Source organism: Bubalus bubalis, chromosome 2, assembly GCF_019923935.1.
Source record: "Bubalus bubalis isolate 160015118507 breed Murrah chromosome 2, NDDB_SH_1, whole genome shotgun sequence".
Classification (NCBI taxonomy): Eukaryota; Metazoa; Chordata; class Mammalia; order Artiodactyla; family Bovidae; genus Bubalus; species Bubalus bubalis.
The window spans coordinates 184,584,869-184,612,182 of NC_059158.1; the positions used below are offsets into that span (position 1 = coordinate 184,584,869).

General features: G+C 47.4%; 1 protein-coding gene across 1 annotated transcript; it reads left to right on the top strand.

Annotated features, from left to right (window-relative positions):
• Positions 1-2,388: 2,388 nt before the first annotated feature.
• Positions 2,389-14,787, top strand: LOC102400731 (group IID secretory phospholipase A2). Its single transcript, XM_044925360.1, has 4 exons — positions 2,389-2,428; positions 5,800-6,043; positions 7,800-7,906; positions 14,167-14,787. Exons 1-4 carry the CDS (start codon positions 2,389-2,391, stop codon positions 14,313-14,315), a joined length of 540 nt encoding a protein of 179 aa, XP_044781295.1. The 3' UTR covers positions 14,316-14,787.
• The last annotated feature ends 12,527 nt before the right edge of the window (positions 14,788-27,314 follow it).

The window sequence follows — 27,314 nt, forward strand, 5'->3', positions numbered from 1 at the left end:
CTGAACTGAACTCAGCATTAGCTGTCTGGACTGCTTGCTTGGTGCCCTGCAATAAACGATGCTCTTTACTTCACCATGACCTGAAGTCAGTAGACTGGCTTTTCTGGACAAGCAGACTCAAGTTTGGTTCTGTAACACTCTCACCACCCTGTTTCATGTGTGAGAAAATGGAAGACACGGAGCTGAGCAGCTTTCTCCCGGGAAACATCTGGAACCCCAGGGAGGCAGCCTGGGTTTGGGTCCCAGTTCCCGGCCTCTTTGTCTCCATGTGATGCTACATAACCTGTGTTGTTATGTATGCCATGACGGCATTCTCTCTGTGGGTGTGTTGTGCGCAGCGTGTTATGTGTATGTGGTCTCTAAACCCATGGCCATCAGAGGAGAGAGGGACGGTTGCCTCCACATTGTCCACATTCTGCACATGAGGAAAGCAAGGCTCTTGAGGTCAAATGACTCGCCCAGGGTCCCAAGCTGGTAGGAGAAGAAGGTCGAATTTGAATGTGTTCCCTTTGAACTGTGCCCTGGGGCCTCTGGGAATGTCTGGGACAGCAGATTTTGAAGACTTTTTGCAGCATCTATCAAGTCTTCTCTCCCACCAGGGCAAAGACTTCTGGAATCAGCAGAAGTCCTGGCCACGTTTGCTTCTGTCTGATTGAGACCAACTCAGGGGGAAGCTGGGGCTCAGAAGGGTAACCACAGACCTAGAAGAGTGCACAGGAAGGTCCCACATTGGTCAGAGCATAAAGGTAAAGAGCATAGGACCACATTGGTAAAGAGCATAGGACTACAGAGCACACACGGGGGAGGCATGCCCAAGACTATGCCAGAGAGATTTCATGTATTTGCTGCTTAGTATTTTGCATGCAGATTGCTTTTTCATGTATGAGATGATTAGTTAATGACTGATTCTAGGAATAAAGGAAAATTAGATTTTAAAGAGACAGGGAAGAGGGAGAGGGAGATCACCCAGCCGTGACCTGACTTTTTTTGGGTAGACCAGTTAGCTGGCAGCAAATGGTCGGCCTCTGCTCTATGCTCTTGAACAGCCATCTGACAGGCACTGAAGAAGCCCACTTTCTGCTCTCGTGAACTCTCCAGCAAACCTTAGAGGTTACTGGTAGAGCGTTTGCAGCAGACTGTCCATTTGTAATGCCAAGCATGTCTTGCCATCAGCACCTCCACCCTAGTTGGGCTGGGTCCACGTCATTTGCCTCATTAGGAGTCCCATTTTAAACTGGGGCAGACCTTCTGCAGGGTAAGTTGTCAACACATGTCAATAGCCTTCAAATTGTAGGTGTGCTTTGACTCAGCAAGCCCACTTCAGGAGTACACCCTATAGAAACGATTCTGGGCAGGGACGAGATTTCATCTCACAGATTTCTTTCACTGTCCTGCTGTGTGGTCTAGAAAGTATGATATTGGAAATAACCCATATGCCCAACAATAGGGGATTCTTTAAATGAATGGCATACAAGGCTACCTTTCAAAATGTTTCTGCAGGAGATGATTTAACAACATAGAAATATGTTTGAGTTATTTTAGTAAATGAAAAGACAGACTGCAACGTACTACCTGTAATGTTTACCTAATTTGGTCAGGGAACAGTGTGGAAAGATATATACAGAGAGTAATAGAACCAGGATAACATTGACACCAAGAAGTTAATGATGGAAACAACTTAAGCACCCATCAATGGATGAGTGCGTAAAGAACATGCCGTTTGTGCGTGCGTGTGTGTGTGTGTGTGTGTGTACAGACATGTTAAAGTAGAGAGTAAAATGGTGGTTACAGAAAGTGGGGGTGGGAGGGAGAGCTAGGACAAATATTGTATAAGTGTACAAACTTGCAACAAGTAGTAAATAAGTCCTAGACAGTACAGTGAATATAGACAACAATGTTGTGTCATAATCACCAAACTTGCCTAGAGACTAGATCTTAATTATTCCAACCACAAAGAGAAATTGTAATTATGTGATGGGATGGAAATGCTAGCTATTGCTGCACTAACACAAGATCATGAAATATAAATGTATCACATCAATATATTGTACACTTAAATCTACACAATGTTATATGTCAATTTCATTGACAAAATTAATGGTGATGAATGGATTCACAAATGACTTTAAATTGCTTCTAGTTGTTCAAGTTCTCCAAATCTTCTATGCCAAACATGCAATCAAAAACATTTTTTAAAGATATTGAAAAGAGAAATAATAAAATTCCGCATTGCCAGAAAAGAGGAAACAAAGAGCATGGGTGACCTCCAGCAGAGCTGAAGCTGGGAGGGCGGGAGTGAGCTCGGTGGGCAGGGGCCATCTGATATAAGGGGCTGCTGGCTCGCAAGGGGACTTCCAGTCACTGCCTCCACTGCTCTGTGCTGGGGTCATGGGCCTCTCCCTGCTCTGCGCACTGCTGGTCTTTGCTGGTAAGTGGGGACAGCACCCACAGCCGGGAAGGCAGGGAGGGAAGCTGGGATGCCCTGTATCTCTTTCCTAAACTGAGCTGCTCTGCTGATCCTCACTGCCCCAGTACCAGTCCCCCAGTATTCGGCCCCCTGCAAGGGGTCGTCAGTGGCTCAATCCCCTGGAACAGGGGCTTCAGTCAGAGAGCTGTGGGTGGCCAAGCTGTGTGGCAGGCAAAGGCGGGAAACTAGAAGTTCAGAAACTGGGCTCCAGCTGAACTGACGTCTGTGGTACTTTGAACACAAACTACAGAAATGGATCTGCTCTCCTGTGTCCCTCTGACCAGATAATAGTAATCTCTTACATATGCACACCTCTCCACACTTTTAGGGGGCTTTCCTGGTGGCTCAGTCAGTAAAGAATCCACCTGCAATGCAAGAGACTGAAGTTTGATCCCTGGGTTGGCAAGATCCCCTGGAGAAGAAAATGGCAATCCACTCCAGCATCCTTGCCTGGGAAATCCCATGGACAGCAGAGCCTAGCAGCCTAGAGTCCATGGGGTCGAAAGAGTTGAACACGACTTAGTGATAAACCACCACATTTTTAGAACCCTTTCGGCTCTCTTGACCCTGGGGGTTCTGTGGTCCATTGGGAAATGGTGAAGTTTCCACCTGATCTTTAATCGATCAAATGTTGCAAATCTGGTTGCTAGCAAACTGGAGTTTTTACTTGTTGATCCATCTCAGAAGGTGTAATATGAGAAAGGATTTGCATTTCATTTTTTAATGTGCTTTATGTTGTTTTGGGGACTCCCAAATTCCCGAGAGGAACACATCAGCAGGGTTACAGTGAAAACCATTAGGAAAACTGCAATCAAGCTGCACAAATTCATCTCTCAGATGCAAAGAGACAATATGGTGTGGAGATGAAATACACAGATGAACCTGCATTCAGATGCTGGCCCATCAGCTTCCGGTGGTATGACCTTGGCCAAGTCCCCCTACCCCTCTATATCCTCATCTATAAAGTGGGCACAATAACATCCTCTTCATCGGGTTGTTAGAAGGACTCTAATGAGAAAATATATGCATAACCTTAGCAAGTATAAGTAGCAGTTAGCGAGCAGTAACTTCACACAAAGTGCGTGCATGAGTTAGTAGTGATATTGCCCCTGCCACTGTCGCTAACCCTTGGGAGAAGGGGCTCCATCCTCCTAAGCGACAACTGAGGATGGAAAAAAGCAACCAAGGCAAGAATCACTGTTAAGCTAAGTCAGTGTCCTGAAGCCCTCTTGACAACAAGTTGAGCTCCTTGATTCCCCAGGGCTGGGTTGACCTCACTGTAAAACTGTGAGAAATAAGACCACTGAAAGCACCCCGAATCAAAGCTGAATTTGTTTGCTTGGCGAGGAACAGCTGCAGAATTCAGGCGTGAATTTGTGTGGCTACTTCTAAGCTGGAATAGAAAGGTCTAAACTTGGGGTGCACAAGGGGATGGAGGTTCAGCAAAAAGGTGAGATTCCGAATTCAGATCCCTGGCTGGCCTATCGGGTGCACCTTACCTCTCTTGGCCATGGGCTGTTTCTGGGGCCTTATCACCAAATCTGGGGTTCCAAGGGGCCTGGGGCCGTTCCTTAGCACAGTCAAAATTAGTAAGGTTTCTCTTTAATATCTGTACAGCTAGAGCCACCGTGGCAGATGAGAGTGGCAATGTGGACTTCCACACACTGGGGACACGACCTACCTGCGAGCCCCAGGCTCTACCAGTCAACGTTTAGCTTCAGCCCTGGTGGCTCAGACAGTAAAGAATCTGCCTGAAATGGACCCAGATTCAATCCCTGGGTCAGGAAGATCCCCTGGAGAACAGAATGCTATCCACTCCAGTATTCTTGCCTGGAGAATCCCATGGACAGAGGAGCCTGGCAGGCTACAGTCCATGGGTTGCAAAGAGTCGGGCACCACTGAGTAACTATCACTTTCTTCACAAGGCAAGCACCCTGCTTCTGATGGCACCCCCGGCCCACTGCCCACATCATCCCAGCCCCAGCTTTCCCTAGTTTAGGGCTCTCCCCTGCTTATTACTCACTTTAGTTGAGTGTAGAGCTTTCTTTATAACACCGTTTACTTGAGGGTGGGGGGTGGGCTTCCAAAACTAGGGTCACCCGAAGGGGCCTCCCCAGCCCAGTCTGTCTGAGACTCTGGGCTCCATCTGTGTTCTTGGTCATCTCCTGAGGTTGCACACAGGTACATTCCAGTCCCTTTCGCATCTTATCTGTTTCTCCCAAATTCTTCCCTGAACTCATTGGCTTAATGTATTTTATTTCTCCTAACTCAATATAATGCATTCCTCTCTCCCAAAAATATGAATTCCCCTTATGATCAATTCTCACCAGCAGATATTATGACCGAAGTGAAAAATATTCATGAAAAACATAGATTTCTAAATCACGCTGCTTCCCAGAAGAGCCATGCATAGTTTTTTAAAGAGGCTTTTTTTTTTCTTATTTTATTTTATTTTTTTAATTTTATTTTATTTTTAAACTTTACATAATTGTATTAGTTTTGCCAATAAAGAGGCTTTTTAAAAAAAATGATTTTATTTATTTTATTTTATTTCTGGCAGTGATGGGTCTCCGTTGCTGGGTGAGGTTTCTCTCTAGTAGCGGTGTGTGGGCTTCTCAGCACGGGGGGTTCTCTTGTTGTTGAAGGAAGGTGCTGGGGGGCGTAGGTTTCAGTAACTGCAGCACGTGGGCTCTGCAGCTGTGGCTCCCAGGCACGATAGCTGTGGCGCATGGGCTTAGCTGCTCCTCGGCACGTGGGCTCTTCCTGGACCAGGGACTGCACCTGTGTCTCCTGCACTGGCAGGCGGATTCTTTACCACTGAGCCACCAGGGAAGCCCCCATGCATACTGTTTAATGTGTGGATTCTCTATGGGCTGTGGTGGGAGTCGGGGGTGGGGTGGGGAGGAGTGTCTTCCTACTATAGAATGTGAACCCAGAGACAGAGCAGAACCAGACTGCCCTAGGCTTTAATCCTGCTCCTCTGTTTACCAGCTACCATGACCTGGAACAAGTTACTGAGCCTCAGTGTGTTCATCCCTAAAATGGAGATTAAAAACAGCATTTGTGTTTCCAATACTGGTTTCTTAGTTTTCATACATATACCATGATGAGAGGAAACTGAATGGGGAGGTGTATGAGATCTCTTTATATGATCTTGGCAACTTTTCTCTACATCGAGAATAAACCAAAATAAAAGGATTAAAAAAAAAAGAGTCTCTCATGGAAAGGAAGGAGTCAATAGGTCTCTACATGAAAAGATCCATGGTAATCAGTTACCAATTGTCATTATATTTCCAATAGCCATAGTGTTTGTTGTTACTTTATTATCCAAGGGCAGTGGTTTGGCCCAGCAGAGCAGAGGTGCCAGGCCTGCCGCCCCCTGGGCTCCCCTGAGATTCACATCCTCTCCTTGTGGCTGGGCTCCTTGGCAGGTGTGGTTCCAGCCGAAGCCGATGTGCTGGACCTGAACAAGATGATCAGACAAGTGACGGGGAAGATCCCCATCTTCTTCTATTCATCCTATGGCTGTTACTGCGGATTTGGTGGCCAAGGCCAACCCAGAGATGCCACAGACCGGTAACTCCTCCCAACCGTGCTCTGCCTCTCCCCAGGGACCCTCCCCTTCCCTCTCCTGCTCCTTCTCCATCCATTTATTCATTTGGTGCCATGTGCTGTTGAAGCCTAGCCTGAAGGAGCTTGAGCCTTACCTTGCTAGCATGTGAAGTGAGCACAATTGTGCAGTAGTTTGAACATTCTTTGGCATTGCCTTTCTTTGGGATCAGAATGAAACCTGACTTTTTCAGTCCTGTGGCCACTGCTGTTTCCCAAATTTCCCTGGCTTATTGAGTGGAGCACTTTTACAGCAACATCTTTTAGGGTTTGAAAGAGCTCAACTGGAATTCCATCACTTCCAATAGCTTTGTTTCTAGTAATGCTTCCTAAGGCCTACTTGACTTCACACAACAGGACGTCCGGCTGTAGGTGAGTGATCACACTATGGTGGTTATCCAGGTTATTAAGTCCTTTTCTGTATAGTTCTTCTGTGTATTCTTGCCACATCTTCTTAATCTTTTTCACTTCTGTTACGTCCATACCATTTCTGTCCTTTATTGTGCCCATCTTGGCATGAAATATTCCCCTGGTGTCTCCAGTTTTGTTGACAAGATCTCTAGTCCTTCCCATTCTACTGTTTTACTCTATTTCTTTGCACTGATCACTGAGGAAGGCTTTGTTATCTCTCCATGCTCTTCTCTGGAACTCTGCATTGATTTGGAAATATCTTTCCCTTTGTCTTTTGCCTTTCACTTCTCTTCTTTTCTCAGCTATTTGTAAGGTATCCTCAGACAATTATTTTACTTTCTTACATATCTTTTTCTTTGGGATGATTTTGGTTACCACCTCCTGTACAATGTTCCAAACCTCAGTCCATAGCTGTTCTTCAAGGTACTCTGTCTATCAGGTCTAATCCCTTGAATCTATTAATCACCTTCACTGTATAATCACAAGGGATTTGATTTAGGTCTTACCTGAATGTTCTCATGTTTTTCCCTGCTAGGAACTCCGCTGAGCTCCAATCCAGCTCCAGCCCTTCTGGAGGGTTCCCCAGAGTTTCTGAAGTCTGCCTTGCACTCTCAACCCCAAACTAGTTAGAAGAGCCTCAAACACTTCCCATTGCCATTGAACATTGTTTTTGAAAAAGTCCCACTTCTTTTAGCCATGATCTCATTGGTTTTCACAGCAACCCAGGGATCTGCCAGAGGAGGGGTGAGAGCCAGCCAGGCCTGAGGCCAGCACCCTCACCCACCACATACAGGCTGTATGATCCTGGGCATGTGACCTGACCGCCCAGAGCCTCAGTTTCCTCATTTGTGCAATGGGGATAATGCTAGTACCTCTATCCTAGAGCGGCCAAAAGGATTAAGAGAGAATTCCTAGGTAGAGCAGGTGCCTGGTACACAGGAGGGAATCTTCCTCATAGCTCAGATGGTAAACAATCTGCCTGCAATGCAGGAGACTCGGGTTCGATTCCTGGGTCAGGAAGATCCCCTGGAGAAGGAAATGGCAACCCACTCCAGTATTCTTGCCTGGAGAATCGCATGGACAGAGGAGCCTGGCGGGCTACGGTCCATGGAGTTGCAAGAGTCAGACACGCCTTAGAGACTAAACCACCACCTGGTACACAGGAAGCACTCGAGAAGTTTTAGCTAGAAAGAGGACTAGACCCTGCAGGCCTTGACTTCCGAGGTGGACATGCAGTTTCTGCTCTGGGGCAGGGGCAACCTGAGACTCAAGTCAGCCAAGGACTCACCCACCTCCTGTGCTCTCCTGCCAGGTGCTGCCATGAACATGACTGCTGCTACGGTTACCTGGAACCCCAGAACTGTGACTACAAATACGACCACTACGACTACACCTTTTTCCAGGGGAAAGTCCAGTGTTGTGAGTGCCTGGGCCTCAGGGTTGGAGTAGGAGGCTGAGCAAAGGAGTTATCGCACGCATTGCTTTCGTATGCTGTGTGACAAAGCACAAGCTGCTCAGCCTCTCTGTTTTTCTCATATGTCCAGTGGCAATATCTGGGCTGTGAAGGAGAGGCAGCAATAGGGGAGGAGTACGGAGAGGTCCCACAGGGACTTTGACCCCTTTAGGATCTGGAAGGCTGCCAGACCTCAGCTTAGATCCCAGACCCACCACTGACCAGCTGTGTGACCTTGAACACTTTGCTTAATTTCTCTGAACCTCAGGATCCTCCTCTGGAAACTCAGGATGATAATAGCATTCTGCTCCACAAAGTTAATTCAAAAACTAAAATAGGAGGAGACATAAGGTGCCCTGCAGATGCATGCTTGAATAATCACTCAGGCTACCAAGTTTCAGTTCAGTTCAGTCGCTCAGTCGTGTCCGCCTCTTTGTGACCCTGTGAACCACAGCACACCTGGCCTCCCTGTCCATCACCAACTTCCAGAATTTACTCAAACTCAAGTCCATTGAGTCGGTGATGCCATCCAACCATCTCATCCTCTGTCATCCCCTTCTCCTCCTGCCTTCAATCTTTCCCAGCATCAGGGTCTTTTCAATAAGTCAGTTCTTCTCATCAGGTGGCCACAGTTTGGAGTTTCAGCTTCAGCGTCAGTCCTTCCAATGAATATTCAGGACTGATTTCCTTTAGGATGGACTGGTTGGATCTCCTTGCAGTCCAAGGGACTCTCGAGAGTCTTCTCCAACACCACAGTTCAAAAGCATCAAGTCTTCTGTGCTCAGCTTTCTTTATAGTCCAACTCTCACATCCATACATGACCACTGGAAAAACCATAGCCTTGACTAGACAGACCTTTGTTGGCAAAGTAATGTCTCTGGTTTTCAATATGTTGTCTAAGTTGGTTATAACTTTTATTCCAAGAATTAAGCATCTTTTAATTTCATGACTGCAATCACCATCTGCAGTGATTTTGGAGCCCAGAAAAATGAAGTCAGCCACTGTTTCCACTGTTTCCCCATCTATTTCCCATGAAGTGATGGGACTGGATGCATGATTTTAGTTTTCTGAATGCTGAGCTTTAAGCAAACTTTTTCACTCTCCTCTTTCACCTTCATCAAGAGGCTCTTTAGTTCTCCTTCACTTTCTGCCATAAGGGTGGTACCATCTGCATATCTGAGGTTATTGATAATTCTCCCGGCAATCTTGATCCCAGCTTGTGCTTCCTCCCTCCCAGCGTTTCTCATGATGTACTCTGCATAGAAGTTAAATAAGCAGGGTGACAATATACAGCCTTGACATACTCCTTTTCCTATTTGGAACCAGTCTATTGTTCATGTCCAGTTCTAACTCTTGCTTCCTGATCTGCATATAGGTTTCTCAAGAGGCAGGTCAGGTGGTGTGGCATTCCCATCTCTTTCAGAATTTCCACAGTTTATTATCATCCACGCAATCAAAGTCTTTGTCATAGTCAATAAAGCAGAAATAGATATTTTTGTGGAACTCTCTTGCTTTTTCCATGATCCAGCAGATGTTGGCAATTTGATCGCTGGTTCCTCTGCCTTTTCAAAAACCAGTTTGAACATCTGGAAGTTCACGGTTCATGTATTGCTGAAGCCTGGCTTGGAGAATTTTGAGCATTACTTTACTAGCATGTGAGATGAGTGCAATTGTGAGGTAGTTTGAGCATTCATTGGCATTGCCTTTGTTTGGGATTGGAATGAAAACGGACCTTTTCCAGTCCTGAGGCCACTGCTGTGTTTCCCAAATTTGCTGGTATATTGAGGGAAGCACTTTCACAGCATCATCTTTCAGAATTGGAAATAGCTCAAGTCTATTTCCATCACCTCCACTAGTTTTGTTCATAGTGATGCTTCCTAAGGCCCATTTGACCTCACATTCCCGGATGTCTGGCTCTAGGTGAGTGATCACACCACTGTGATTATCTGGGTCGTGAACATCTTTTTTGTACAGTTCTTCTGTGTATTCTTGCCACCTCTTCTTAATATCTTTTGCTTCTTTTAGGTCCCTACCATTTCTGTCCTTTATTGAGCCCATGTTTGCATGAAAGTTTCCCTTGGTATCTCTAATTTTCTTGAAGAGATCTCTAGTCTTTCTCATTCTATTGTTTTCCTCTATTTCTTTGTGTTGATTGCTGAGGAAGGCTTTCTTATCTCTCCTTGCTGTTCTTTGGAACTCTGCATTCAAATGGGTATATCTTTCCTTTTCTTGCCGGGGTCCAGCCCAGGCTGGATCCAGGAATTCCCTCGGGAGGACAGCGTTGGCAAAAAGGATAGAAGTAGAGAAAGAGATAAGGAAAGAATTTTGCAGTTAAGAAAATAGAGGAGAGAAAAGAGGCTGATATTCCTTAGTTTACACAGAAAGCCAATAAAGCCCCAGCACGGGACTTGCTCTGTTCACGTAGGCTGCAGGCGCCCTCTCGAATCGCAGACGGTGCCCCACCTTAGGCACCTTATCGAGTGGGTCTTAGAAGCACAGTAAGGAAAATGAACATAGAGGGCCCCTGCGCTCCAAGGAATATCAGCCTGAAAAGGAAAAGGAAAGAGAATGAATGACATGGGGAGACCAAGCTTCGGTGAGCAAGGCCCACACTTTATTTCCCAAAGTAGTTTTTATACCTTAAGTTGTGCATAGAGGATAATGGGGGAGGGGGGGGGGCGGTGGGTAGAGTCATGCAAGGTCAGCAGTCCTTGATCCTTATCCAAGCCAGGCTTTCTTTCTGAAAACTTATCATATGCAAAAGCTTTAGGTGATTTACATCATCTTCTGGCCAGGAGGCCTGTTAACATTTTATGACCCTTTCTTCAGAAAATTTATTTTTCTCTAAAGGTGATTATTCTAAAGTCAGGCACCACCCTCTGAAAGCATTAGATAAAGTTGCATTCCTATAGGGCAAAAGTGTGGTGGGCTATAACAAGAAAAGAATTAACTCAAGGGTCCAAGATTACAAACATTAAAGCTATTACTTACATATCTATACACCAACTATATTAATCAATACACTCCCAGGGACACAGTAGGTAAGGGATATGGAAACTTGGCAGCAAGCATTAGCTCAACAAAGAAATCCTCTACTAGTTCTATTCTAACAATCTTAACTCTCTGAGAAGCTCTGCATTCTTAGACTATCTTAAGCTTCCCGTGCCTCTCGTGGTTGGGAGGCTGTGAACAATCACATGTGTAGCTGCAGCAGTCTGAACAAACCTGTCAGGCAAGCTAGAAAGTCATCAGAGGGGTTTGAATTGAAACACTCCTATTATGCCCAGGAGAATTATTAACTAGAGTTCTAAGTTAATTTTCTTCAGAGAAAGGTGGTTGGGGATAGCCCCCATTAATGTCAGAAGAGTTGGTGAAAGTTGTGAAATAGTAAAACAGACAGATTCTGGTTTTGGGGTAGATGCTCAGGTGGACTGGAGCAGGGGGCGGGGGGAGGGGGGCCTTGAGCTCTGACTCGCCTTGCCCATCAAAGCTCTCCCGCATGACCTTGTCATGGGTGGGGACTCCCGTGCTGGCTCCCGGCATTTTCTCCTTTGCTTTTTGCTTCCCTTTTTTCATAGCTATTTGTAAGGCCTCCTCAGACAGCCATTTTGCTTTTTTTTGCATTTCTTTTTCTTGGGGATGGTCTTCATTCCTGCCTCCTGTACAGTGTCACGAATCTCCATCCATAGTTCTTCAGGCACTTTGTCTATCAGATCTAGTCCCTTAAATCTATTTCTCACTTCCACTGTACAGCCATAAGGGATTTGATTAAGGTAATACCTGAATGGTCTAGTGGTTTTCTCCACTTTCTTCAATTTCAGTCTGAATTTGGCAATAAGGAGTTCATGATCTGAGCCACAGTCAGCCCCCAGTCTTGTTTTTGCTGACTGTATAGAGCTTCTCCATCTTTGGCTGCAAAGAATATAATCAATCTGATTTTGGTGTTGACCATCTGGTGATGTCCATGTGTAAAGTCTTCTCTTGTGTTGTTGGAAGAGGGTTTTGCTGTGACCAGTGTGTTCTCTTGGCAAAACTCTATTAGCCTTTGCCCTGCTTCATTCTGTACTCCAAGGCCAAATTTGCCTGTTACTCCAGGTGTTTCTTGACTTCCTACTTCTGCATTCCAGTCCCCTTTAATGAAAAGGACATCTTTTTTCAGTGTTAGTTCTAGAAGGTCTTGTAGGTCTTCATAGAACCATTCAACTTCAGCTTCTTCAGCGTTACTGGTTGGGGCATGGACTTGGATTACCGTGATATTGAATGGTTTCCCTTAGAAACAAAGAAAGATCATTCTGTCATTTTAGAGATTGCATGCAAGTACTGCATTTCAGACTCTTTTGTTGACTATGATGGCTACTCCATTTCTTCTAAGGGATTCCTGCCCACAGTAGTAGACATAATTGTCATCTGAGTTAAATTCACCCATTCTAGTCCATTTTAGTTCGCTGATTCCTAGAATGTCGATGTTCACTCTTGCCATCTCCTGTTTGACCACTTCCAATTTGCCTTGATTCATGGACCTAACATTCCAGGTTCCTATGCAATATTGCTCTTTCCAGCATCAAATCTTGCTTCTATCACCAGTCCCATCCACAAATGGGTGTTGTTTTGGCTTTGGCTCCATCCCTTCATTCTTTCTGGAGTTATTTCTCCATTGATCTCCAGTAGCATATTGGGCACCTACTGACCTGGAGAGGTCATCTTTCGGTGTCCTATCTTTTTGCCTTTTCATACTGTTCATGGGGTTCTCAAGGCAAGATTACTGAAGTGGTTTTCCATTTCCTTCTCCAGGGACCACATTCTGTCAGACCTCTCCACCATGACCTGTCCATCTTGGGTGGCCCCACACGGCATGGCTTAGTTTCATTGAGTTACCAAGGTTACTGCTCATTTTTTCATCTTTGTGGGTTCTTAGAGCAGCCCAGATAGGAGGCAGCACCACCCTAGTGATCATTTTCTTGTTGCTGTTGTTGGTCACTAAGTCACATCTTACTCTTCGCAACCCCAATGAAGTGTGACCAGCCCATCTCCTCTGTCCATGGGAATTGCCAGGCAAAAATACTGGAGTGTGTTGCCATTTCCTTCCTCGGAGGATTTTCCTGACCCAGTACTTGAACCCAAGTGTCCTGCTCGGCAGGCAAATTCTGAGCCACCTGGGAAGCCCTGATCTCCATTTTACTGACAAGAAAACTAAAACTAGAGTGAACTGTTTCCTTAGGGTCACACAGCTACAAATAAGAAAGCCTGGGCTGTAACCCAGGTCACCAAGCCCCAGGGTCCACGCACGGAGAAAGGCAGCAAGTCCTGGGGCTGGAAGCTGAATGGGCTCACCAGCTGTCCCTGTCAACTGAGAACTTAGGGGCAACAACTGAAATGGCCAACATTTATAGACCACTTACTATGTGCTAAAGGCTTTGCCTTCTTATTTTAATCTGGATATATATATATATATGTGTGTGTGTGTGTGTGTGTGTGTGTGTGTATACATATTCTTTTTCAGATTCTTATCCCTTATAGATTATTACAAAATACTGAGCTGAGTTCCCCACGCTATACAGTAGGTCTGGCTCTCTTATCCCCATTTGACAGATGGTGAATCTGAAGCACCATGGTCCGTCTTTCCTCAAGGTCTTGGCACATGCTGCTCCTTCTGCCAGGAACAGTCCCTCTCCTCCACCCTGGCTTTCCAGAGTAGGAGCAACAGCTCACTCTTCTGATCTCAGCTCAAATCAGTCAGTCCCATCACTTACCGGCTCAGAGCCCCTGCCTCGTTCCTTACTTCCGGGTAAGCACAGTTGCGCTCACTTCTGTGAAGGGCAGAGAGGCCTGGCACGCTGGCATCTGTGGGGTCACAAAGAGTTGGACAGGACTGAGCGACTGAACAACAATGACCACACACTTCTCCGACATCTGCTCAACAACCCACCCCCCGCCCCAGGGGAGTGTGAACTCAGGTGTCCATTCTGTTCTCCTCTCCCTCCTGGGACTCCCGAAGGACAGGTGCTCAGTTGTTTACTGAACAGATGAATGAACGAAGGACCAATGGCACACAGGGAGGTCATACCCCATGCTCAAGGTCACAGAGCCAGAGTCCAAGGACCCAGGAAGGTCAGCAAAGGGTGGACGAGGGCTGAGCTGCCTTCAGTGGCTCCCCTCCAGGGGCGATGACCCACCCTACCATGGTAAGGGGCAGACCACTTAAGTGCCCTCCTCCACCCCCTCGCAGCCACCAAGGGGAGCTGGTGTGAGCAGAAGCTGTGCGCCTGTGACAAGACATTGGCCTTCTGCCTGCAACAGAACCTGAACACCTACAAGAATCACCTGCGTCATCTGTCCAGATGCGAGGGCGAAACCCTCAAGTGCAACAACCTCTAGCCTGTCCCCTTGCATCTTGAGCTCTGGGGAAGCCCCCCCAGGACCACTGGCCACAGCCCCGACCCCTGCCTGGAGCCTTTAAAGCACTCCTGGAAGAGGAAGGGGCTTGCCCTCGCCCCTAGCTACCACTTGCCCCTTGGACCTTCTGAATCTCCCAGGCTGTCTCTTTTGATGGTGGATTGAGATCTTAGGAAAAACCAAGGCCAGGGAGCCGACAGCGGGTGTGTGTGTTTGGGGCAAAGCGGTGGGTACTGGGGGCAGGGTCTGGGGGCGGGGTGGGGCATGTTCTCCCTTCATGACCACTCACCAGGCCCCTCCAGGCTCCACCCGCCCCTAAAACACCATCCAAATAGCTGCCAGAGTGGCCTCTGTAAAGGGTGATATGGATCTTTCTGTCCATGGGACTCTGCTTCTTCAAACCCCAAGGCCCTGAGTCCTGCCTCCCCCTCCATCCCACCCCTCCAGTCATCACAGGACACAAGTGTACCTATGGCGGATTCATGCTGATGTGTGGCAGAAACCAACACAATATTATAAAGCAATTATCCTCCAATTAAAAAGAAATAAATGAAAAAAAAAAAAAAAAAAACCCTCAACCCCAAGGCCCTGTACATCCAGGACAGGGCGGGGACAGCAGGCATGGTGTCTGGGACCCGTTACTGCCTGGCACTGTGTCCCTCTCCCTTGGAGCCTTGGGGACCCTCGCAGACTTGGCTAATGCTTGTCTTGGACTCATTGCAGCTCTGGTGGCCGAAGCAGTATCCCGAACCCAGAGGGGTTCAGTAAATACTTTTTGAGGCAAGGACTAGACCAAGTTCCCTGGGCTCCAGGTCTGCAGGCCATGGGACTTCTGGGCACTCTTTCCTCTCTGACTGCCAGGCATTTGCTCAACCTGGACTTCTGCAGTGACGCTCCTCTGGCCTGCTGTCTCCCAGGTAGCTAAGCCCACCCAAGGCTCCTCAGGGTCCTGAGCCGCTTCCTACAGAAGTTTTCTCTGGCCGATTCCTCTCGAGTTCCAAGGGCTCACTCCCACCCGCAAGCTCCTGCAGCACTTTATGGGTCTTCACCTTGCTGAACTCCCACTTGCATGGTATGTGATTGTCTGGACCACTCTGAGCAGACTGGAGCTCCGGGAGGGTGGAGTTCGCATCACTCTCATCTCTGCTTCCTCTGCTCCCCCAGGTGATAGGCACGCAGTCAATGCTTTGGAATCAAAGGAGCCCCCAGAGAAGAGATGGAGGTGGGGCAGGTGGTGTTCAGGCCCCACCCAGGTCCCCTCTTGGCCCAGGTCCCCAACCCAGGGATCAGCTGCCAAGTGCACACTTTGGCCTCCTTCTCTTGAGGATTGCCCCCAGGCTGCTGGGTGCCACTGTGCCCATCACCCACCCCTCCTCACCCACCTCTAACCAGTGAGTTGGGAGAATGATACCGTGGAGGGCATAACCACCCTCTCCCCGCCTGATGCAAGGCCATCTGGGTCGTACACGGTGTGTCCCAGAGCTCCTCCTGGGTTCAGCCTAGATGTCTGGATCTGTGCCCTGTCCTGCCCTGTTTTCCTCTTTCTCCTACAGGTTTCTCCCTAAGGGCACCTCCTCAATAAATCATTCCCTTGCCCAAGAATTCTCGTCCCAGGCTTGGCAGTTAGGGAATCTGCCTTCATTGGATGAATGGATAGATGGTGAATATATTCTTACAAGAAGTCCCAACCTGTCATTCATAAAGGATTAGCTACATGGCCGGGGCACCTGGAGCCACCCACACCATCCGGGCTGTGACACACTTCTGTGAAAGAGCTGACCGAGTGGTTTTCCTTCCGCGTGAAGCTCAGAGGCTCAACCGGAGAGCATAGTAGAGGCTAAGAACTATGGGTGCAGGTTCAGATTCCAAGGACTTTATTGGCAGTCCAGTGGCTAGAACTCTGCACCTTCACTGCCAAGGGCCCAGGTTCGATCCCTGTTTGTGGAACTAAGATCCCAAAAGCTGTGCAGTTCAGTTCAGTTCATTTGCCCAGTTGTGTCCGACTCTTTGCGACCCCATGGACGGCAGCGTGCCAGGCCTCCCTGTCCATCACCAACTCCCAGAGTTCACTCAAACTCATGTCCATTGAGTTGGTGATGCCACCCAACCATCTCATCCTCTGTCATCCCCTTCTCCCCCAACCTTCAATCTTTCCCAGCATCAGGGTCTTTCCCAATGAGTCAGCTCTTCACATGAGGTGGCCAAAGTATTGGAGTTTCAGCTTGAACATCAGTCATTCTGATGAATATTCAGCGTTGATTTCCTTTAGGATGGACTGGTTGGATCACTTTGCAGTCCAAGGAACTCTCAAGAGTCTACTCCAACACCACAGTTCAAAAGCATGAGTTCCTCGGCACTCAGCTTTCTTTTTAGTCCAACTCTCACATCCATACATGACTACTGGAAAAACCATAGCCTTGACGAAATGGACCTTTGTTGGCAAAGTAATGTCTCTGCTTTTTAATATGCTGTCTAGGTTAGTCATAACGGCAGTGCAGCCAAAAGAAAAAAATGTCATTAAACTACTGATCAGCCTTATGAGCTTATATGAAAAAGCTAGATTTCCTTGTGTGTGAAGTTATATGGAAATAAGAAAATAAGTTGAGACCACTGTACTAAATAAGGTTAATGCATGTTAAGCTCTTAGCAAAATGCCTGACACATAGTAATTTCTCTTTTAAAATTAACTGGTACTTGTTGTTGAGTCACTAAGTCATGTCTGACTGTTTGTGACCCCTTGGACTGCAGCCCACCAGGCTCCTCTGTCCATGGAGTTTCCCAGGCAAGCATTTTGGAGCCAGTTACCATTTCTTTTCTCCAGGGGAATGTCCCGACCCAGGGATGGAACCTGGGTCTCCTGCACTGGCAGGCAGATTCTTTACCACTAAGCCACCTGGGTGGTGGTCTTATACAGAGACCAAACCTGAAACCTGAAACCCCCTCTTTCCACCCACTTCTTCTCTCCTTTCTGCTTGGAACCTGTGTATGTTAGATCTTGACACATGAGGTCTATTCAAGACACATGGTCAAGAGCTGGTACCCTCACTGACTCATCAGAGCTCGCAAACTCTGTGGCCTTGTGACAGTATCAGTGTTGGCAGATAAGGACGTTATTATCCCCATTTTACAATGGAGCCCCCTGAGGCTGAGAATGGGAACAGGAACCTCCAGAGAGCCCTCAACCAACAGAACCCAGAGTCAGGATGCCACTTCCACTGCAACTCTTCCTGCTCTGCTCCCTGGCACCCCCTCCCATTCACGCTGGTCAGGAAGCTTTCCAGCCCAAAACTGTGACTCAGTGAGTTTCAACAACGAGTGACAAAATGTCTAGGAGAAAGGTGGCTCTTTAGGGGCTTGATGATGTCATCAGCTCCGGTTTCTTTCCTGGCCATCCTCCCTGGGCTGTCTTTGCCCTCTGGGCAGCTTGCCTCCTGCCTCTAAGATAGCAGCTGTTGTCCAGACCTCAAGCCAGACCTCCAGCAGAGAAAATGCCGTCTGTTCCTCATCTCTTTAATATGCCCTACTACAACCACCATCCAGCAGACCTCCTGCTCAAGACCTAAACCATGGTGGCCCCAGGCGATGGGAACACCCTGATTGGTTTAGATTCCTCAGGATTTATTTACCCCTGAGAAGGGACATGCTACTGGAAATCAGTGGAGAAATAACTCCAGAAAGAATGAAGGGATGGAGTCAAAGCAAAAAGAATACCCAGCTGTGGATGTGACTGGTGATAGAAGCAAGGTCCAATGCTGTAAAGAGCAATATTGCATAGGAACCTGGAATGTCAGGTCCATGAATCAAGGCAAACTGGAAGTGGTCAAACAAGAGATGGCAAGAGTGAATGTTGACATTCTAGGAATCAGCGAACTAAAATGGACTGGACTGGGTGAATTTAACTCAGATGACCATTATATCTACTACTGCGGGCAGGAATCGCTCAGAAGAAATGGAGTAGCCATCATGGTCAACAAAAGAGTCCGAAATGCAGTACTTGGATGCAATCTCAAAAATGACAGAATGATCTCTGTTCGTTTCCAAGGCAAATCATGCAATATCACAGTAATCCAAGTCTATGCCCCAACCAGTAACGCTGAAGAAGCTGAAGTTGAACGGTTCTATGAAGACCTACATGATCTTTTAGAACTAACACCCAAAAAAGATGTCCTTTTCATTATAGGGGACTGGAATGCAGAAGTAGGAAGTCAAGAAACACCTGGAGTAACAGGCAAATTTGGCCTTGGAGCATGGAGTGGAGCAGGCCAAAGGCTAATAGAGTTTTGCCAAGAGAACGCACTGGTCATAACAAACACCCTCTTCCAACAACACAAGAGAAGACTCTATACATGGACATCACCAGATGGTCAACACCGAAATCAGATTGATTATATTCTTTGCAGCCAAAGATGGAGAAGCTCTATACAGTCAGCAAAAACAAGACCAGGAGCTGATTGTGGCTCAGATCATGAACTCCTTATTGCCAAATTCAGACTTAAATTGAAGAAAGTAGGGAAAACCACTAGACCATTCAGGTATGACCTAAATCAAATCCCTTATGATTATACAGTGGAAGTGAGAAATAGATTTAAGGGCCTAGATCTGATAGATAGAGTGCCTGATGAACTATGGAATGAGGTTCGTGACATTGCACAGGAGACAGGGATCAAGACCATCCCCATGGAAAAGAAATGCAAAAAAGCAAAATGGCTGTCTGGGGAGGCCATACAAATAGCTGTGAAAAGAAAATAAGTGTAAAGCAAAGGAGAAAAGGAAAGATATAAACATCTGAATGCAGAGTTCCAAAGAATAGCAAGGACAGATAAGAAAGCCTTCCTCAGCGATCAATGCAAAGAAATAGAGGAAAACAACAGAATGGGAAAGACTAGAGATCTCTTCAAGAAAATTAGAGATACCAAGGGAACATTTCATGCAAAGATGGGCTCGATAGAGGACAGAAATAGTATGGACCTAACAGAAGCAGAAGATATTAAGAAGAGGTGGCAAGAATACACAGAAGAACTATACAAAGAGGATCTTCACAACCCAGATAATCATGATGGTGTGATCACTCACCTGGAGCCACACATCCTGGAATGTGAAGTCAAGTGGGCCTTAGGAAGCATCACTAACAAAGCTAGTGGAGGTGATGGAATTTCAGTTGAGCTATTTCAAACCCTGAAAGATGATGCTGCACTCAATATGGCAGCAAATTTGGAAAACTCAGCAGTGGCCACAGGACTGGAAAAGGTCAGTTTTCATTCCAATCCCAAAGAAAAGCAATGCTCAAGAACGCTCAAACTACAGCACAATTGCACTCATCTCACACGCTTGTAAAGTAATGCTCAAAATTCTCCAAGCCAGGCTTCAGCAATACGTGAACCGTGAACTTCCTGATGTTCAAGCTGGTTTTAGAAAAGGCAGAGGAACTAGACATCAAATTGCCAACATCCACTGGATCATCGAAAAAGCAAGAGAGTTCCATAAAAACATCTATTTCTGCTTTATTGACTATGCCAAAGCCTTTGACTGTGTGGATCACAATCAACTGTGGAAAATTCTGAAAGAGATGGGAATATCAGACCACCTGACCTGCCTCTTGAGAAACCTATATGCAGGTCAGGAAGCAACAGTTAGAATTGGACATGGGACAAAAGACTGGTTCCAAATAGGCAAAGGAGTACGTCAAGGCTATATATTGTCACCCTGCTTATTGAACTTCTATGCAGAGTACGTCATGAGAAATGCTGGACTGGAAGAAGCACAAGCTGGAATCAAGATTGCTGGGAGAAATATCAATAATCTAAGATATGCAGATGATACCACCCTTATGGCAGAAAGTGAAGAGGAACTCAAAAGCCTCTTGATGAAAGTGAAAGACGAGAGTGAAAAAGTTGGCTTAAAGCTCAACATTCAGAAAACAAAGATCATGGCATCTGGTCCCATCACTTCATGGGAAATAGATGGGGAAACAGTGTCAGACTTTATTTTTGGGGGCTCCAAAATCACTGCAGATGGTGACTGCAGCCATGAAATTAAAAGACGCTTACTCCTTGGAAGGAAAGTTATGACCAACCTAGATAGCATATTCAAAAGCAGAGACATTACTTTGCCAACAAAAGTCTGTCTTGTCAAGGCTATGGTTTTTCCAGTGGTCATGTATGGATATGAGAGTTGGACTGTGAAGAAAGCTGAGCGCTGAAGAATTAATGCTTTTGAACTGGGGTGTTGGAGAAGACTCTTGAGAGTCCCTTGGACTGCAAGGAGATCCAACCAGTCCATTCTGAAGGAGATCAGCCCTGGGATTTCTTTGGAAGGAATGATGCTAAAGCTGAAACTCCAGTACTTTGGCCACCTGAAGCAGAGAGTTGACTCTTTGGAAAAGACTCTGATGCTGGGAGGGATTGGGGGTAGGAGGAGAAGGGGACAACAGAGGATGAGATGGCTGGATGACATCACTGACTCAATGGACGTGAGTCTGTGTGAACTCGGGAGTTGGTGATGGACAGGGAGGCCTGGTGTGCTGCAATTCATGGGGTGGCAAAGAGTCGGACACGACTGAGCAACTGAACTGAACTGAGAAGGGACAGGGTCAGTATCCCTGTGGGAGCTGCCAGAACCAAGGCTGTCGGGGTTGTTAATAGGATGGTGTTGGGTGGGCAAGTTTAGGTCTGGGTCGGAAGGAGGACTCTGCCTGGAACACCCTCTGTGAGCCAAGCACCTAGTCCTGGTGCCTGGTGATCACAGAGTAGGTGATCAATAGATTGTTGAATGAATGAACACATGGATGAATGAACGAATCCCAGGTTGGTAATGACATAGGACTTTGGAACAAGTCTTGGGATGCACAGGTGGGATCTCAGGGAAGCCAGGACTGAGTACCCAAAGTAAGAGGAGAACTTCCTGGTCAATGAGTTCTCATTCTTGGTCAGTTTCCAGCCACTGGAGTTGGATAAGAGGCTCAAAGAAAGGAGAGATTCACGGGCAGCTTCTGTCCTCCACCCCCAGGATGAAGGAGGCAGATGGAAGGACACTTCCAGTGCTTCCTCTTTCCTCCAGGCTCAGGCTTGGAAACGGCAGAGGTGGGGCGGGGTGGACAATGAACATCTGGGGTGCCCACCGCCCACTACTCTTACCTCCCCCAGAACACTGGAGTTATCACCTGCATTTTCCAGCTGCAGAAACTGAAACTTGACACTGAGTCACTTTCTGATAAGTGGCAGGGCTGGGACTCGAACCCAGGCTCCAGGCCCAGTCTCACCCTACTTCCCACACTTTTTACTGGAACAGTTGTTGACTCAGCCCTGGGTACCCCTGGGTGGGGTGTGGGGTGGGGGGGGGGGTGGACAGCTACACCCAGAGATGAGGAGGCAAGGGTGGGGTACTGCAAGACGGGATCCTGGGGGAAGGTATAGTGAGTAATAATCACACTGACAATAAGAGTTGTGCTCAGCTCGAGCCCCCACATTGGGAGCAATTTATCCTGCACAAATCTCCTTCCCACCATTGGCTAATCCAGTCCTCACCTGGATCAATCAGCACCTGGATGTAGCGTTCTACTTCCGTGGGGCGGGCGCCTAGCCCAGGGCAGTGACGGGCGGATGATTTCCCCATGTCTCTGCCTGTTTTTCTAGCTGGATCTTGCTCCTTCTTTTTCACTGGGATGTGCAGGTGGGGCTGGGGCCCCTGTCCCTGCCCCTCCCCCTTGAGGGGGGGTGTGTGTAGTGTTCACACTTGGGGTCCTTGACATCCTTGCTGAAGTCAGTCTGAGAGCCGACCTGACCCCCGGCCAGCTGGACCATCCAGAGTCAGGAAGTCCTTGGGGCTTCTCCTGGTGGGCACTTCCCTCAGCTGTTTGCAAAAGTGGCCCCTTCTCTCATCTGGAGCTCAGCTGACAGCCACTGCCCCAGAGAAAACGCCCCTGCTCTCCCAACCTAAAGCCTCCATCTCCGTACCCTGGCTTACTCCCTGTCTCCTGCCTTATTTTCATTTTCTGCTTCACACTCTCTGACGGTTTTCCTCATCACTTACTCATTTATCCATTAGTCTGCATCACCCTAGAGCTTCACAAGCATGTAAACACTACAAACTCAGGGAGGGACCACAACTTCCCCAGCAACCAGAACCATGCCAGGGGAGTGGGAAATATCTGTTGAATGAATGAGGAGTGAGAGGGAAGCTCACCTTCTTTCTCTAAACTGGGCTACTTCCCATCTCTGTGATTTTGGACCAGGGGTTTTACTTCTCTGATCCTCAATTTGTGATCAGTCAGATTGGGGTCACAACACCTACCTCTTAAGACTGCTCATGATTTCCATGAAAAAGAATTTTTTTAAACCAAACTTTCATCTCTTTCCTGATGAATAGCATGTCTGGTTGGTGAGAAGGCTGAGACAGAGTGTAAGGGGTGGGGTGTCCAGATTTCTAGGGTCCCCAGAAAATGAGGCAGGCCTCCCTGGTGGCTCAGATGGTAAAGAATCTGCCTGCAGTGCAGGAAACCAGGGTTCAATCCCTGCTTTGGGAAGATCCCCTGACGAAGGGAATGGTTACCCACTCCAGTATTCTTGCCTGGAGAATCCCATGGACAGAGGAGCCTGGTGGGTACAGCGCATGGGGTCACAAAGAATCAGACGTGACTGAGTGATTAACGCTTTCAGAGAGGAGGCATGTTTATCACCTCCCTGCTCCCTCCCTCAGACTATCAGAAATCAGCTGCCCATCCTCTGCCAAGAACACTCCCTTATTCCCAAGAGGCCATGGACATGCAGCCAAAGGTCATTCTCCAGGTGGGCAGCTTTACAGCCCTCCCAGAGGCTGGGCTGGGCTGGGCCCAGCAGAAGCTGAGGCTGTCCCCGCCCCTCGAGGGTCCAGCCCTGAGATGCAGCCACCTCTGCTCCTGGCTCTGCTGATGGCAGAGTGCCCCTCCTAGGCCCCAAACATCCCAGGTCTAGGAATCACAGAGCAGAAGAAAACATCCATTGTAGTATCCTCTGGCTTCCCAACAGGGAGATGAGAAAAAGCTGTTTTCTGGATTTCCTTGTGCTAAGAACTGTATATGCATTTTCTCCTTTATACCTGATTACACATGGCCCTGCCAGGTGGTTCTTTTGACCTTATTGTATAGAGGAGGAAACAGACTTGGATAAGTTAAATAACTCACCTGAGGCAAGTCACTCAGCAAGAAGTGGCAGAGGCTGGGTGTGGGGAGTAAAGCCACTCTGATGCCACCTTCTCCAGCCCAGATGGCACATTCCTTAAGGCAGTATGGTTCTAAGGCATTATGGTGGACAAGAATCCCCGGGGGGCAGAAGTGAGGTTTGCTTAAAATGCTGGTTCCTGGGCCCCATGCTCAGAGGGTCTGATTTTGTAGGTGTGGGGCGGGGCCCAGGAACATGCATTTTTTAAAACAAGTGCTTCTGGAGATTCTGATGCATGTGGCAAGAACCCCCTCCACCTCTCCTCTGTCAGCGGTCCCCCGTCCCTCCCACATTCCCTGTGCCTCACACCCCGAGCAGGCAGCGTCCATCCCAAGGCCAACCCCAGGGCTGACCAGCTCACTGACACCAAGGGTGTTCCTTCTGTGCTCGCACAGCTGGCTGGTCTGTAAAATGGGAGACTTGCATTCCAGCTCCAACTCCCTCTAAGCCCTGTTCTATGGGCCTCCACTGCCCCAGCCGTCAGACAGGAGGGGGTGGGATTACACTTCCCAAACCCCAGCCTTTCACACATCCCCTTCCCAATGTTTCATTTAATATTTCACTTTTACTCTATTTTTTTCAGGTTTTGGGCCACACCATGTGGCTTGTGGGATTCTTAGTTCCCTGACCAGGGATTGAAGCCAGGCCCTCAGCAGTGAAAGTGTGGAGTCCTAACCACTGGGGCAACAGGGAACTCCCTACTGTACTTTTTGTTGTTAAAAAAAAAAAAAAAAAAAGCTTTTTTTTAAAAAATATAAATTAATTTATTCAAGAAGGAAACTGACATCACTTGGACAAATGGAAAAGAGCATCTTGTGTCATAAACAGAAGGTGACCATAAAAATAATGCAGTGGGGCTTCCCTAGTTGTCTAGTAGTTATGAATCTGCCTTGAGATGCAAAGGACACAGGCTCAATCCCTGGTCAGGGAAGATCTCACATGCCACAGAGCAGCAACAAAGCCCAAGTGCCTCAACTACTGAGCCTGTGCTCTGGAGCCCAAGGGCAGAAACTACTGAAGCCCACATGCCTAGAGCCTGCACACCGCAACAAGAGAAGCCACCCCAGTGAGAAGCTCTCACACCACAGCTGGAGAGCAGCCCCTGCTTGCCACAACTAGAGAAAGCCTGTGTGCAGCAAAGAAGATCCGGTGCAGCCAAAAATAAATAAATGAGTATATATATATATTTAAAAAAATACGATGGAAACTCTTGTTAGAGAAGAGGCATAATCAATAGCTGTTGAGCAAAAGAGCAAGACTGTAAGGGAAGCTGAAAACACCCGGGCTCTACGCTGACACCACCTCGGCTTTGATGTTAGTGGAAGGATTGGGAAGGCGCTGAAAGGGAATGATTCAGGCGCCCTGTGGGCCACTGCTATTCACCCTCTTCTCCAGGAAGCCCCATGCCAGAGGAAATGCCAGGCCGGTGACGCTGTAGAAGGTCCTGGAAACGAAGGGGGAGGAACATGGGTCTGCTCCTGAAAAGCCCAAGCACTGCAAGAAAAGAAGGCAGCGAAGAGGTCCTGGGCTAGGGGCCAGGAGACTCCAACGTGAAGGCTGCTTCTGTCACTTCCCTGCTCCGTGGCCTTGAAAGGGATCAGAATACTCCATCCCAAAATATGCCACTTTGGCATGAGTTATTTTGAGCTAAAGGCAATTGAGAATTGACAGATGCATGAAGAGTTCTTTGCCCTCCCTTTATCTGCCTAAAAGTAGGACATAAATTTCCCTTTGAGGAATGTGTCCTTCACCCATCATCCTTGTACTACGGAGAGAAAAGCAACTCTTATCATTAAAGATGGGGCGTCAGCACTGGAATGAATCTGCATAAGCACACTTTACTAAAATAGCTCTTATCTTCCATTAGTTCCCTCATATATTTCCTAGTCATTTTGCCATAATTTACTGTTCCTTAAGATCTAAACCTTCTTTTCATTGCAAAAAAGATAGATGTGCCCTTGAGTCTAACCACTTCTCTTGAGCCTCACGTCTTTTCTGTGAACTTCTGTGCATGTAAATATTAATAAATAGCTTGTGCCTTTTCTCCTATTAATCTGTCTTTTCTTAGTTTTAATGTGTAGTCTCCCATAGCACACACGCACCTGTTCTAAACGTAGGGCTTCCCAGGTGGATCTAGTGGTAAAGAACATACCTGCCAAAGCAGGAGATGTTGGGAAATCATTTTGGTGAGCCCTGACTCTTGCACTGTTAGGTAGTTAGAATAGGGTAAAAGAGTCCAGGATGGCCGCGGATAAAAGACAAAGAAGGGGAAAGCCCTTGAAAACAGAACAAAGGAAGGCCCGAGGATCGGAGTGAAGACCTCAGGTGGAGCACATAGTTTTCCTGGCTAGCCCAGTTTACAGAGGGCAGGATCGGGAGGAGGAGAAAAAAACACTGAAAGAGAGGAGCCAACATGGAGCCCAGGGCTTCTCTTCGTGTCTTTTGGGTCAGTCCGCTTTCACGCCACGAGGGTGTATTTTCTTTGCTTGCCAAATAAAACTGAGCTGTAACACTGGCCCGTCCGTCGCTTCAAATTTTTGCTGCAGTGAGACAGAACCAAGGAAATTACACACTCCCCTGACATATATGGTGCCGTGACTCGGATTTAACCTGGCTGAAACAATCTCGGCTCGGCCCCCACAAGGCGGAAGCCAAGCACAGCAGAAGCCCAACTTGGCGAAAGCACCCGTGGGGGAAGCTGAACGTGGAAAAAAACCAGCACAGGGGAAGTGACAAGAAGCCCAGCATGCTGGAAACTGGGACAGCAAAAACAAACTCAGCAGAAAGCTCACGTGGCTCAGTTTCAGATTCCAAAAGACCTCCAACTGGGGTAGGAGCTCCTTGCCCCTATGACATATGGCTAACAAAATCTTAATTCCTTGGCAATCTCTTGTTCCTTGTTTCCTTGAACACCCCGTGAACAGGCGAGCAGCAGTGGGTGCCCCAGGGTGTCTTGAAGGCTCTACTATCTCCTGTGCCTTAGTAGCTGTTGCCCAAGTGGATGGGGGTTCTTCTGTCCTTAATCTTCTTTGTGCCAAGGATCAGGCCAATGAAAACTGTGAGCACAGGTCAGGTACTTAGCAGATTTTCTGGTAAGTTATGAAGGGGATTCCTTGGTAGCTATATTTTTCCCATTGCTTTCTCCTCCCATCCTTCAGCTCCTCTCACCATCTATACCACTGTTTGATTAGGCAGATCATCATCTTTCCATTTCTGAAAGTTGTGTATGAAACCATTTACCTAAGATTGGGACTCAAATCTTATCTAAGATTTACCTTAGATCTTACCTAAGGTTTGAGTCCCAGGTGGCAGGGACTCTGTGCTATGCTTAGTCACTCAGTCATGCCTGACTGGGACTTGAGCCCAGTCAAAACCCACGGTGCCTGGTTTTAGGACCTAATGAAGCTCAGACTCTTGCTGTCTTATTGCAAAAAATTCAGTGAGAGACACAGCAATAGTAAGAGATAGATGTGTTTGGATTCAGGGAGACACACACTCCATAGGGTGTAGGCCATTGCAGAAGGTGAGTGCAGGGGCCATGGAATGTGGTGTGGTTAGTTTTCCTGAGCTGGGTGATTTTATTTACTAATGAGTGGGAGGATCATTAAGGTTTCCCTGGTGGGAGGATCATTCCAACAATTGGGGAACCACCCACTCCTCCATCTTTTGACAGCCCCTTGGAACAGTCCTGGCACCTCTGGGTGTGTCATTTAGCTTGAAGATTGAGGATCATGGTTTAGATGAATTTGACTTGTCATCTTGGACCCACTTCATTTTAATCAGTTTA

Excerpts from the sequence above, each read along its gene's own strand:
- LOC102400731 (XM_044925360.1), top strand. The coding sequence starts at position 2,389 with ATGGGCCTCTCCCTGCTCTGCGCACTGCTGGTCTTTGCTG. Across the intron at positions 6,044-7,799 it reads CCCAGAGATGCCACAGACCG|GTGCTGCCATGAACATGACT; the intron begins GTAACTCCTCCC and ends CTCTCCTGCCAG. Across the intron at positions 7,907-14,166 it reads CCAGGGGAAAGTCCAGTGTT|CCACCAAGGGGAGCTGGTGT; the intron begins GTGAGTGCCTGG and ends ACCCCCTCGCAG.